Genomic DNA, 14,089 nt, shown 5'->3' on the forward strand with positions numbered 1-14,089 from the left:
AATCTGGCAGCCAGGACAGCCCATCCCCGTCCCCAGCCACCTCCCGGGGCCACCGACCCCCTCAGCTTTGCCATCTGGAGGGGAGAGGGGAGCGAGGCAAGCTCTGGAAGGCGGGCGTTACCTGCTCTGCTGGCTGCCAGCGGCTCCACCGGCTTGCCCCGCTCCTCGGCCGGGTGCCCCCGCAGCCCGTGCAGCTCCGCCACGGGGAGGAAGGGCCCCTCCATGGCTTTCACCATGCTCAGCTCCTTCTCCCGGGCACGCTCCCGCTGCCTCTCCAGCTCCCGTTCCCGCTCCTTTTCCCGCTCGCGCTCCAGCTCCTTCTCCCGCTCCCGCTCCCGCTCGCGCTCCTTCTCCCGCTCCCGGTCGGCTTCTCGCTCCCGCTCCTTCTCCCGCTCCCGCTCCCTCTGCCGCAGCTCCTCGTCCATCTGCAGCCTGCAGAGAAAAAACAAAACCAAAAGCACCAACCCCAAACATCCCCCTTGGAGCACCCCTAAAATCAACCCTGGATGCCTGTCGGCATCCCCTGGAACACCCTTGAACCTCCCAAACAATTCCTGGGCGCCTGCCAGCACCCTCTGCGGCACTCCCAAATCCCTAGTCACCTGCCAGCATTCCTAGAGCACCCCAAAACCACCCCTGGTCCTCTGTCAGCATCCTTTGGAGCTCCCCATCCACGCCCCCAGCATCCCGTACCTCTCGGCGGCGAGGCTGGAGATGCGCTCGGACTGCAGGGCGGACAGGGAGGAGTGGGAGAGCTCGGGGGGGTACCGGACCCCCGAGAGGTGCAGGTGCATGGCCGAGGGGTGCAGGGGGGGCAGCGAGCCCGGCGCTGGCAGCGGGTAGAAGGGGGACCTCAGTGCCGACAGGCAGTACGACTCATCCATCCTGGGGAGACAGGAATGCTCAGACGGGCAAAGAACCTCCCAGTTCCCCTGCCAGGAGCTGTGATGGAGAGCCCCAAAACGCCCTCAGTGCTCCCAACACCCCAAAGCTCATCCAGCGGTACCTCCCAGGGATCCCAAGGCTCGGAGGTGCCCACCTGAAGGCAGGATGAGGGAAGGGGTGATGTGTCAGGTAGCTGGGGTGGTAGTAGGCGGCGGCAGTGGCCGGGTCGAGGCCGAGGGGCGGCAGCGAGGACATGCGGAGATCCTCGGCCGTGTGGTAGGGACGGAAGCTCCGCAGGTAATCCTCGGTCACCGCGCTGGGAGGCACCACGTGGTGGACCGGCCGCTGCAGGCTGGGGGGCAAGGAGATGGTGACCATCCCTCCCTGTCCCCCCGGGGAGATGTCACCTCCCCCAGGGTGGGACCAGAGCTCGCAGGGGACACCCTCACCCTGCTCCCGTCCGATCCGAGCAGACTCACTTGAGAGGAGGGAAGCGGGAGTCCTGGACCACGGAGCTGGGGGGCAGCCCGAAGGAGTAGGGTGTCCCCAGGAGGTGGGAGGGGACAGTGGGACCCCCTGCCTTCTCCTGCGTCAGGGGGGGCTCCGAGATGAGGCGCTCGCGGCCGGCACTGCTGCTGCTGCCTCGTGACCCTGCTTCCTGCTGCAAAGCCGAGATGGGCATCAGGGCACAGCAGGGGATGGGGAATCCCTGCTGTGTGCCCACCCCAAGACCCTCAGTAGGTCCCCAGCATGCCCTGACTGGCACCAGTACCCAGGGAAAGATTCATCCACCAGGGCATCTCCTGCATGCAGGTTTTGGAAGGGCAGCTGGAGGGCTGGGAGGCTGCAGGAGGCTGCACCGGGGGGCCCCAGTGGGAAAGGAGGTGCTGAAGGCAGGGCAGAGCTGAGGGCAGGACACCCATTACCTGCCTGGAGATTTATGGCTGCTTTGTTCTCCTGAGCTATTAATCATCCGGGGAGGAGTGACACGGCCTTTGATAAGGGCCATAACCCAGGGGTCAGCCCACAATGCCCCCGGCACCCCCCTGGCATCAGCACCCTCCCACAGGGCCTCAGCTGCTTTCCATCAGCTTCCAGCCCTGGTGTCTGCAGGAAGGTCACTCCCTCCAGCTGGGGAGGGACCCCTAGCAAGGGGAAACAACTTGGGGTGACAAGAGACCCCACGGGATCTGACAATTAGTGGGGCGACCCCCCCAACAAGGCAAGACTTGGTTTAAAAATTATTATTTTTCATCACATTTTGTCCATTCAGCAGCAGAGGAGGAGGAGGAGGATGGTGGCACCCACAGCATACCCCAGCCATGCATCCCTCCCACCTCATCCCATCCCTCCAGGGCAGGGCCAGCCCCAAGGTCACCACAAAGGGTGCAGTGTCCCCCATTGTGCGTGCCAGGCTCTGCTCTAATTACCTCCCCGCTGGGGCACCACTGCCAGCGTGGCTCTGCCAGACATCCCCACCCTCGGTTAACCCCAACACCGGGGGGGACACGGGGCTGGGGAGCACCCCGACACCCCACACACCCCTCCCGGGGATCCCGGTTCCATTCACTTCCCCCCCTCTCGCCCCCGGCGTTTCTCATCCCCTACCCTCGCCTCTCTTTGTGGTTTAATTAGTCTTTCCAAGTGGCATAATCCCCCCGGGAATCTGCTTGTAGCATGCGGAGGAGAGGAGAACCACTAACGATGCTTCTTAATTAGCTGCTCTCCCCCCACCCCTCCTCCTCCTCCTCCTCCTTCCTTGCCCTCCCCTCCGGATGGCAGCCCCGGTGACAACGCCAGCTCGGGGAAGGGACCAAATGTGTGCAGCCCAGCGACCCCTTGGGAGCCATCCCATACCCTCCATCCTTCAGGGGGGGCTGGGCAACCCCCAGACTCAGCCATACCTGTCTGCCCTCGCTCCTCCAGACCCCGTTGACCGTCTTGGTGGGGGCGATGGTGACGACGGGCGGCGTGCTGGGCACGCTGTGCCCCCCCGGGGGCACGATGATGGGGCCCATGGGGCCACGCTTGGGCGTGCTGGCAGGGGAGCTGTGGTTGGTGGCTGGTGAGGACACTGGGGACGACTCGCTGCTCAGTGAGGACCCTGGAATTCAGTCAGGGATTGAAATAAGTTAGGAAAAAGGCAGTTAACTGGATGAAGCCACCCTAGGAAGGAGCTGGAGCTGTTTTTGACAGGATGCCTCACTGCAGGGAGCAGGGCTGGGATGCACTTAGGGCGTTCAGCATCCTGGGACATTCCCGAAGTGGAGGAGGTCCCCCATTCTCCCATCCCAGAAGTTCCCAGTGGTGCCAAAGGCTCCACCCAGCACGGTGGGATGGGGCAGCCTCTTGCTCCCACCTAACAGGGACTGCCAAAGCCCCACAGAGCCCCTTGGCACAAGTGACACCGATGTGATGCCGGCCCCATCTTCCCAAGGCAGACCCAGAGACTCCTTAATCCAGCTGCAGAAGCTGTCACGAACAGGCCAGGGCCTCTGGAGACACTGGGATGAAGGAGTGACTCCCTGAAACCCTTGGGCAAGGCTTTGGTTTCATTTGCATAATACATCTGTTCTTTAAGTTATCCCCACCCCAGGGATGCTGGCCATATTTCCAAAGGGAAAACAGAAACGGAGTGAAAGTGGAGAACAGGAAAAGCAGAGAAATACAAATTCCACATTTAACTGGGGCACAGGGAGCAGGTGTCTGCTCCACTGAACAATTCCCATTCCTCAAACCCATCTGGGCAGCCTGGGGGGCTCTGAACCCCCAAACTCTGCTCCCACAGTCTGGGTCGGAGGGAGATTCCAACATGCCAGCGGGGATCAGCTGTTGGAGAGGGAGGAGTGGGCTGTGGTCACAGGATGGGGTGACAGCGATGCTCCCAGGCAGTGAGCAGGGCACAGAGAGAGGCCTGAGGGTGCAGGGTGTCCCCTCAGCTCCCCGGTGTGCAAGGCCACTCCCCTGAGTGTGTCCCGTGGGCACAGCAGCCGCTCCCAGAGCGTGCCAGCAGCTCCCCACCCTGAGCCCACCTCACCCCCTGCCTCTCCTCAGGCCACACACCACCAGCAGGGAGCCAGGGGCTGGGAATGCCGAGGGCAGCAGGAGCATCCCCGGGCAGCAGGAGGGCCGCAGGGTGGGAAGGATGCTCCAGAAGGACGCTCTGTGGGAAGGATGCTCAGCAGAGCAGAGGCCAGGAGGAGCATCCCGCTGCCGGCCGCCCTCCCTGATTAATTATTCCCGAGTCGCTCCGAATCGCTTTCATTTGAAGAGCAGCATGGCTGGGGGAAGGAGAAAGGCTGTCCCCGACAAAGGAGGCCGATTTGACACCCACTGAAGTCTATCTTGTCAGCGCAAGGCCAACAACAATTAGCAGCCTAATCCCCTCTGAGCTGGGAAGCCATTACTCACCACGCGATAGCGTTAACAATCAATACCATCACAATGAGCCCGGCAATTAATGAAGCTAAAGTCTTACTTCAGAACCTTAATTCTCGCTGTGTGGCTTTAAACGGGAGGGTTTGTGATCGTTATAATTAACTGGTGGTATTCAGCCAGGAGTTAGTCAATGAAACTAATCTGGATTGGAGATGACAAGAGGCACAGTGTGATGGTGTCACCTTTGTTTTCTGACCTCCCGCTTCCCGCTCGGCGATAGCAGATTAGCAGCCCGGGCTGACAGGCAAATGTAATTAACAGCTGAGACCCTGACGGAGAGCTGGGAAAAGAGAAGGGAGGGAGGGCTGGAATCAAACCCACCCTGCGGACAGCCCCGGGCGGGACAAGAGGCAGCAGCCCCCGGGCAGGCGGTGGCTTTGAGGGGCTTTGCTGGGAAGGGGTGGGTCAGGATGAGCCTTGACAGTTTGGGATGCTGTGGAGCAGCAGGGTATCCCTAGGGATGTGCCAGCACACCTGTGAGCCTATAAAGCTGGAATAAAACCAGTGATCCTGCATGGATCCGGCATCTGCCACAGCAGAGCACCTCCCGAGGTGGGAAGGGAAGTGGAGAGAGCATCTCCCTTTGTGGGAAGTGGGTGAGGATTTCAGGGAAAGGCAATTAGTTTCCTGGTGCTAAAAACCACAGCAAGGAGAAAAACCCCCTTCCCAACACACAGCCAAACCCACACGGATCAAAAACCTCTGGGATGGGCCACGTGAGGCACCCAAATGGGTGAGGAAGGGGTTTTTGCAAACAAACCATGCAGGTGTTAAGGGGAAATCCAAAGGGAACGTGGCTGCTTCTCTCCAGTGCCACAAAATCCATGCCCAAACCTGCTGATGTCCCTTGGGATGGGCTGAGCAGCACAGGGAGGGCACAAGCTGTGGGGTGTGAGGGGGAAAAAAGCAAAATAATTCCCCAAATTCAATAGTCGCTCCAAAGGAAGCAGATGGGCTCCAGAGGAAGCAGCTGGGAAAAACCAGGAGCTTCCAGTGAGGATGAAGCACCACCAAGACCTGGTTCCCTCAGAGTTACAGGGACCTGGTATCCCCACACGTTTCCTTGGGAGCAGCTGATGCTTCAGGTCATGGCTGTGCCAGAGATTTTTGGGCTGCAAGGAGGGTTTTGTAGAGGGTGCTTCCAAAAGGGATTTTCCAAAAAGAGCCTTGCAAAAGGGGTCTTGGGGAAAAGATGGTGCCAAAGGGGACTTTTAAAGAGGGTCTTCCAAAAAGACTTTGCAAAAAACATCTTGCAAAGGGGTTGGGTGTGTTTTCCAGGGATCAAAGTGCCCAGGGGCCATGATCCAAGGGGAGCACCCACGGATGCAAACAGCAGGGATAGAGATTATTTCATCCAAAATTGGTGACACCAGCAGTCTCCTGAAACACTTCCCAGTCTGGGGACTGGCTGTCTCCTCATCTGGGTGTGGAAGCCCTAGCAATTCCCATGGGACATGCTCCCTGTGGCAGGGGGAACCTCGGGGTGCTCCAGAAGCAGCTCACACCCCACCCCCAAACAGAGAGGGGGGGTGTGATGGAGGATGTGGGTGACAAGGGCTGAGCACCCCCTGGGGCTGCTCAGTTGGGAAATTTGGCCGGGGAAGTAGCAAATTTGGGGAAGCCCTGGAGAAAGGGCGCAGGGCTGGTCCCTGCCACGCTGTGCTCTCCCAGGGCACAGAGATACAGCACTCGCATTACCCCGGACGAACTGAACTCCCAAACTGCCTCCTCGAGACACAACAACACCAGCAAAAGGTGGGGGGAACGGCAGGAAAACAGCAGCTCCAGCCCCTGGGAAAGGCAGCAGCGTTTGTCACCGCCCCGTCCCTGTCCCCTGTGGCTGTCCCCACCTCTGGGCTCCTCGGCTTGCTTGGCGAGCTTGCGGAGCGCGGCGGCGAAGCTGGAGGAAGGTGCTGCCTGGACGGACAAAGTGCTGCTGGCGGCGGGGCTGCCATTGGGGACGATGGAGCCGTTCAGGGGCGACGGGGTCAGGGGGCTCACGGTGGCGGTGGTGCGGGTGGCCGTGGAGAGCATTCCTAGCGACGGCGACTTCGGCTCATGGCTCATGCCTGTGGAAAAGAGGGAGCGGGTTAGACACGTGGGGATGGGATCCTCAGTTTCCACCAGGAGGTGGGACCACCAGCTCCTTTCCTCTAGCTCATCATCCCACCCCAAAATGCACCCCCGAGGTCAGGCAATGCCGGGGGAACCGTGTCCCAGCACTCCACAGTCCCACTGAACCCCAGGATAATGGAGCAGGAGGGCTCAGCAGAGCTCTGCAGGGTGTTTTGGGGGACACGGGGACTTCAGCATCCCAATGCAGGTAGTGGGGAGAGGCGCAGTCCCCTGACTCGCTTGGTGCTGCCAAAACCCAAAGCACCCCTGCTGCACCCCTTACTGCCATTACTGCACCCCCAAATCCAGCCACTGCACACTCAAATCCCCACTACTGCACCTCTAATTCCCCAGTATTGCATCCCTGGACTCCCAGTACTGCACTCCCAAATCCCCACTGCTGCATCCCAGGATTAACAATATTTCATCCCTGGGCATTCAGCACTGCACCCTCAAATCCCCAATAACATATCCCTGGATCCCCAGCACTGCATCCCCCAAATTCCCAGCACTGCACCCCCCAAAACCCCAATATTGCATCCCTGGATCCCCAGCACTGCACCCCGCAAAACCCCAATATTGCATCTCTTATCCTCACGCCCCAAATCTCCACCACTGCACCCCAAAGTACTGCGGTCCTAAAGGGCACAGTGACCCCAAAAGTGAGGCTCAGGTGCTGAGCAGGAGGGTGCAGCCCCCCCCGAGCCCCCCCAGCTGTCACACCAATTGCTCCAGGGCTCTCCACCTCCCAAAACAGCAACTGCTGATGCAGTGGGGCCTTAAAATAGACTTCACCCAGCAGCTTCATTAACACCAGCCTAAAATTAGCCCGGCNGGGGGGTCGTGGGGCAGCCCCCAACTCCCAGCGGGCCTGGAGGCAGCTCCAGGCATTGAACACCTGGAGCATCCACTGCAGAGGGTGGATGGAGCATCCCCGGAGCATCCCGTGGCAGCGGATGGCCAGGGAGCACGGCTGGCTCCTCGGGAGCCGGGGGGGGCACGGGGGGCACTCAGCGTTGATTAATCTTTGCCCCCCGGCCCCAGGAGAGGCGGCCGGCGCGGCGGCGCGCTCCCCTCTGCCCTCATTATACAAGCATTTATTAACTCCGGTGCTCTCAGCCATTGACTGCCGCCTTGTCGACACGCTCGGCTCATGTAAATTCATTACCAGAACAGCTGGGAAGCCAACCCGCCACGCCAGCCTGGCCCCGGCACCCCCGGGCTCCGCGCTGGCACCCCCGGGCTCTGCTCCAGCCCCGGGCGAGGGCTCGGTGCCCCCCCAGAGCGATCTGCCTGCAGCACCAGGCGCCCACGCACCATCCAAAGGGGACACGGCACTCCAGGCACAGCCTGCAGCTCCCATGCACCTCCTGAGCATTGCCCCACATCCACCAGGCACTGCCCCACATTCCCCAGGCACTGCCTGGCATCCTCTTGGCACTGCCCTGCATCCCCCAGGCACTGCCCCACATCCACCAGGCACAATCCTGCATCCCCAGGCACTGCCTGGCATCCCCAGGCACAATCCTGCATCCCCTTGGCACTGCCCTGCATCCCCCAGGCACTGCCCCACACCCACCAGGCACAATCCTGCATCCCCAGGCACTGCCCCACATCCCCAGGCACAATCCTGCATCCCCTTGGCACTGCCCTGCATCCCCCAGGCACTGCCCCACATCCACCAGGCACAATCCTGCATCCCCAGGCACTGCCCCACAGCCTCCAGGCACAACCCCAAACACTTCCCAGTGCCCCCCAGCTCCCCCCCCACCACAACCCCCACTTCCAGCCCCAATCCAGGCCTGGAGACGCTTTTCCAACCATCACCAGGGATCAGCAGGCTGGCACACGGGCACGGGGCTGGCGGCAGGGCATCACCCGTGTGATGCTCAGCTGATCCCAAACGCCTCCCGGCCAGCTCCTGATCCCGATGGGATTTGCCAGGCGAGCGCAGGGCAGCCGGGAGCGGGCGAGTGGCCGGGGCAGCGAGCAGCGGGGAGCTCTCCTGCCCCCGGGCTGAGCTGTGCCGCTGCCCCAGCCGCGCTCCAAACCAGTTCTGCCGCTCCCTCCCGGTGATAAAATCGGCGCCTCCGCCCCGGCTGGGGCCCGAGCAGCGCCGCTCACCCGCCGTGCCCCGCCGGCGCCGGCGTCCGTCTGTCCGGGCGTCCCTGGGCTGTGCTGCGGGACAGCTGCCAGCTGGGGAAACTGAGGCACGGTGAGCTGGCTGGGGGGGAGCATCCACACGGGGATGGGATGGGATGGGATGGGATGGGAGGTGGGATAGGATGTGGGGCTGCCGCGCTGCGTTCCCCCATCCCTCCGGCACCCCATCGCCGGCACAGCGTGGGTGCCGCTCACCCCTGCGGGTGGCTGGGGACGCCGTGACGCCCCACGGTGAGGTGGGGCCCCCCCAGCTCTGCCCCTCCCCGGCTGCTTCTCTCAGCAGGCAGATCCGTGTGGAAAAACAGGTCAAGTTTGGTGCCTGGAGCAGCCCGGGGTCATGGCAGCGGTTGCCTCACCAGGGCGGGGAGAGGAACCCCAAAACGGGACAGGCTGTCCCTCCACTGTCCCCAGCCCTGTGTGGGTACAAGGCTGGCACTCCCATGTACCCCTCCCTGGGACCACAGACACCAAGGCAGGGGGTGTGAGGACACCTGGGTCCCCCCGCTGAGGCCACCAGGGGGAGGTTGGGGAGCAGGGAGCAGGCGATGTGTCACCCTGTCCCCGTCCCTCCCACAGCATGTGCCCGGGCACAGCAGCACAGGGAGTGTCTGGCATTCCCGGTGCCCGCTGGCCGCCTGCCCGCGGAGCAGCCAGAGGAGGAGGAGCGGGGATGGCAGGGTCATGCCACGCTCCCCTCACCCTTCCCGCAGCGCCACACACGGGGCTGGCATCTCCCATGGCACAGGAGCCCCCAGCCCCGGCTCCTGGAGCGGCGCTGCCGCCCCCCCGAGCCCCCGCATCCCCGGCTCAGGGCTGGGAGCCGGGAGCTGGGAGCGTGCCATGTTCTCTCCATCTGCTCCTGATGATGCTGGCGGGTTTTTTGGCAGCGGGAGCCTCCTCCGGCAGCGAGAGCAGAACCAGTCTGGCTGCCTGGTGGGGCTGGAGACAAATAAAACCCCTTGGCAGCCGCTGCGGGCAGGCAGGAGCGGGCAGCGAGGGGCAGGGACGGGCTCCCAGCACCCTAAAACCCCTGGGCGCGGGGTACCGCTGTCGGGAAACGGGAAGTGGGCAGGTTTAGCACCTTGGCTCCCGATTGCCCCCTTCCCAGCACCTTGAAAGGCCTCTAATGAGCGTGGAGTGCCCTTGGGAGCAGATTGCCATTGAACTCGACCTGCACCAGCCGCCCGCTCTTACAGCAGCTATTTTGAGCTGCCGGGCTCCCAAGTGCTGGAACTAATAATTTATTACCAAATACGATCAGGCAGCAGCTCCAGCCCCTGGCAAATGGAGCGGAAAAAAACCCAGTGCGGCGGGAAGCCGAGGGAGTGGGGAGAGACAGAGAGAGCATCCTGCATCCTCCTCCCCCGGGATGGATCCGCACCCACCCCGCAGCACCGCAGCTGGGACGGAGCCCACTTGGCCAAGCCCTCTGGAAGGCTCCACCACGCCGACTGCCGATGGTTTCCCGAGGGATCTGGGGTGATGAGGTCCCCCCTCAGCCTTTCCCCCCTCTCTCAGCGCCTCTGCTCCCACTCCGGAGCCGCATCCAGCTGCACATTCCAAGCAGGAACAGCTGCTCTGCATGGATTTTCAATGCTAATGGCCTCGCATTGTCAGCCCCCCTCCCCTCTGCCCGAACGCGGCGGGCAGAGCCCCAGGATGGAGGGCAGGGGGCCAGGGCCAGCGCGTGCCCTGTCACCCCCCCGTGTCACCCCCGCGGGCAGGGGACAGGCAGGGGACAGGCAGAGGTGGCCAGCTCCTCTCCCGGCGATGCCCTGCCGAGCCGCCGCACGTTTTTCACCCCTCATTAGAGCAGCTCTGCCGCCGCACCTCCAACATGCTCCATTAATTAATTAATTGATCGATCCGAGCCCGTGCTCCTGCCCTCCCTCCCCCCTTCCCAGCACAAGCTGAAATGAGGGGAGGTGGCCGGGCTTGGTGTCCCCAAGTGTCCCCAGGCGCAGAGAGATGCAGGAGCGGCCTCTGTCCAATTTTAGGGTGCTCAGGGCCCGTCCTGAGAACATCCCCCATCCCCTTGGAGGGGCCTGGACGGGTTCCCCATGGTGAGAAGCACCTTGGGTGGGATTTGGGGCTCCCTGTGGAGCCTGGCACGGCACAGAGCATCCGGCACTGTTATCCTGGAGGCTGGGCCTCCATCGATCACTCCTCCATGGACCATTGATCTGGCAAACGACAACAAGCAAACTAATAAGAGCTCGTTTGGAGGGCGCAGCGCTGGGGATGGAGCGATGCCGGCTGGTTTCTCTCCCTTCCCAACCTTCCCGTGCCCAGCCAAGCAGCCCTGGGAGCCTTTTCAGCCCCCAGGAGATCGAGCCGGGGAAAAAATCACTTTAAAGCAACTTTCTCCCCTGTTTCTGCCCTGTTTTGAAGCTGGGAGCTTGGAAAATCAAGCCCCTGTGCCCCAAGGGTGCTGCTGGGCCCTGAACTCCCCTCTGCAAATTCAGGGTTGGGCTGGCAGCTCCTCTTGGCTCCTGATGCCCAGGTCCAGGTGCCAGCTGTCTGCTGAGGATCCCTCTGCTTTGGGGGAAGCAGGGTGCAGCCCTCACCCCTTCACCCTGGTGTCTTCTGGGGCTCAGCGGCTTTGTGGGGCACTGGGCACTCCATGGGGCTGCCAGGCATCACCTGGAGAGACTGGGCACTGCACTGGGATGCTGGGAATTGCCTGGAGAGACTGGGCACTGCACTGGGATGCTGGGAATTGCCTGAGAGAGAGCTGGGCACTGCCCTGATGGGCACTTAATGGCCCTGCCAGGCATTGTTTGGTGCTGCCAGGCACAGCACAGTAGCACTAAATGGTGCCACTGGGCACTCCCTGGTGCCACTGGGCATTGCACAGTGCTGCTGGGTATCCCATGGAGGTGGCACTGGGCATTCCCAGATGCCACAGGGCACTGCCCAGTAGCACTGGGCACTCCACAGAGCCTCTGGACAACACCTGGGTCGGAGCCAGGCACCACACGGTGCTGCCAAAACCTACACGGTGCTACCAGCCGCAGCACAGCCCGAGAGCAGGCAATGCCTGGCACACCCAGGCTGCCCTCCCGTGCCCACATGCCCGTGTCCCCACGTCCCCACGTCCCCAGGCTGGCGCAGGCGTGCAGCAGCAGCGCATTGTTTTGGGCGCAGGATCCCTTGCCCAGCAGATGGCAGGTATAACAAAGCAGCTTGCTGCGGCCAAGCCAATTATTTATCTAATTATGATTTACCACTTAACCACATGATCTTTCTGCAGAGTTGTAGGCAATTAAAACCAGGGTGATTATGTGGATTATGCAAATCGGCTGGAGCCGAGCGAATAAAATTGGAGATTAGAGTTTCACGCAGGCTGGGTCTTGCATGGGGCAGGTCCTGCAGGGGCAGGGGCAGGGCAGGGGGGCTGCAGAGAGGGGCAGGGGGCTGCAGGCAGGGCCAGGGGGCTGCAGGCAGGGTGGGAGACCAGGACTCAGCCAAGGGAAGGGGCTGCAGGGCACAGCTGGGAAGGGCCAGGACAAGGTGAGCAGATGCCTCGTGCCACCCCCTTGCAGCACAGCCAAAAACTGCCCCCATCACGGGGTGGGTGCCCACAGGGGACCCCTGCTGCTGGTGGGTGACTCTGCTGGCACCAGGGACTCCCCAGCATCCACCCCAGCTGCACCCCAAAATGCTGAGAGGGGTTCCACAGTGCAGCCCCCACCCCTTACCCCACCCACGGGGCAGCTCATGCCAGGCATCGGGGCAATTAATAACAGGTGCTAATAACAGGTATTAATAACGAGTACTAATAACGGGCATTAATAACGAGTATTAATAAGGAGCATTAATAACGCCGCCTGGCAGATTACGCCACCCGCCCGGCTTGATATGAGATTTATGGATGGCGCAAAGTCCGGAAATACAGGAGCATTAATGGTAATTCCTCGTGTCCTAGCAAAGGTCACAGGCAATCTCCATCAATCCCGCTGCAGAGCAGGGGGTCCGGGCAGGATGGGGGGGGGTCCAGGCAGGATGGGGGTCCCCCCTTCACCCCCGGGATCCCCCAGAAGTTTCTGGTGGTGCAGATGGCCCAGCACGGGCCAGAGAGAAGGTTTTACCTTGGGATAAGAAATTATCCCTGGCAAAGAGCGAATTTGCTGTGTGGATTTTCATTTCCCCAATACCAGCGCCATCTGCTCCCAGTCGGTGCCCTGCGTCTGAGCTGTGAGGTGTTGTGGAGGTCTTGGGAAGACCTTGGATTTCTCCAAGCCCGGGAGCACCTGCAGGGTCACCAGGGCCGCCTTGATGCGCGTTTCCCTTTTCCATGGAGCCCCACAAAAAAAGGAGGAAGGTTTGAAGGAGCAGAGATGTCCCTGCAGCCAGACTCTGCTGGGGATGGGGACACGCTGCCAGCACTGGTGGGACAGATCCAGCACGCTCCTCATGGCAAGGAAGATCAAGCAAAACCCCAGCAAGGGGAGCAGAACCCTCCTCTCTTCCCACGCCGGGATTTAGGGTGATTAATACCAGTGATCCCATGTGCCAGTGCTGGGAAGGCCGGCCCGTGCCCCCACGAGCAGCATCTTTCCTTTTCGCCTACAGTAATCCTCAGCCTTTCGAGCAAATTATTAAAATTCACTTATATTTAATCTGCCTGCTGGAATTAATTGAATTTTTACGCTTGGCAAATGTCAGTGGGTGCACGCTGCCTCCCAACGGGGACCCGGCTGCAGGTGCAGGGGGCACAGCCCGCGGCTCTCAGCTCTCTCCAGGGATAAATCCCACCCTGGAGCAGGGGACAGGGTGCCCACAGGCCAGGGCAGCAGGATGCCAGCACCTCCAAGCTCTGCATGAATGCTCACTGACACCAGGCATGCATTCCCCAAACCTCCCTGTGCAGGGAAGCTCCCCAAATCCCATGGGATCCCCACCGTGGTGGCTTTGCAGGGGACACTGGGAGCCCCCCTCTCCCTTTCCCACACCAGTGCCAGAGATGCCAGCGCCCTGCCTGGCATTGTAGTCGCCTTCCGGGTGATGAGAGCCTTCCTCCCCTTCCCATCCTCCTCCTCGCAAATTGCCAAAGCATCTAATTTGCCCGCTGGGAAGGCCGAGGGAAAAGAGCCTCTATTTTGCCGGTAATAAGCCCTCCAGACAAAGGCGGGATGAGCCATTCAGCGCCGGCAAGGGGGAAGGGTCCGGCCCCACGCCGGAGCGCTGCCAGGGCCTTGGGGAAGCCAGAGATTCCCTCCCTGCCGGGGGAGCCGGCTCTGGGACACACACAGGACGGGACACCCAGCCCAGGGTGACCCCGAGCTCCTGGATGCCCGCTGGGATGGCACACACGGCGCTGGGGACGCTCCGGCCCTACAAAGTGACACCGAATCCCAAACCCAGGGGGCTTCTCTCGCTGTTGCCCCCCCCCAGGAACATCCCTTTCCCGGCTCGGGGATGCTCCTCTCCCCACCCACCGGGATGGAGAGAAGTTCATGGGCGACCGTGGAGTTCAGGAGCCACG

The 14,089-nt window shown here is 61.8% G+C and overlaps 1 protein-coding gene across 2 annotated transcripts in view; it reads right to left on the reverse strand.

The window, feature by feature from the left end:
* The window catches only part of GSE1 (Gse1 coiled-coil protein), a 98,823-nt gene that overhangs the window by 8,702 nt on the left and 76,032 nt on the right, over window positions 1-14,089 (reverse strand). For both annotated transcript variants that reach the window (XM_041400614.1, XM_041400615.1), the window contains exons 3-8: window positions 6,174-6,392; window positions 2,790-2,989; window positions 1,365-1,546; window positions 1,040-1,237; window positions 694-885; window positions 122-432 (exon numbers count right to left, since the gene is read on the reverse strand). In XM_041400614.1, coding sequence (XP_041256548.1) covers window positions 122-432; window positions 694-885; window positions 1,040-1,237; window positions 1,365-1,546; window positions 2,790-2,989; window positions 6,174-6,392 — 1,302 coding nt within the window. The remainder of the gene's footprint in view (window positions 1-121; window positions 433-693; window positions 886-1,039; window positions 1,238-1,364; window positions 1,547-2,789; window positions 2,990-6,173; window positions 6,393-14,089) is intronic.

Source organism: Onychostruthus taczanowskii, unplaced genomic scaffold (genome assembly GCF_017590055.1).
Source record: "Onychostruthus taczanowskii isolate IOZ18803 unplaced genomic scaffold, ASM1759005v1 scaffold18, whole genome shotgun sequence".
Lineage (NCBI taxonomy): Eukaryota > Metazoa > Chordata > Aves > Passeriformes > Passeridae > Onychostruthus > Onychostruthus taczanowskii.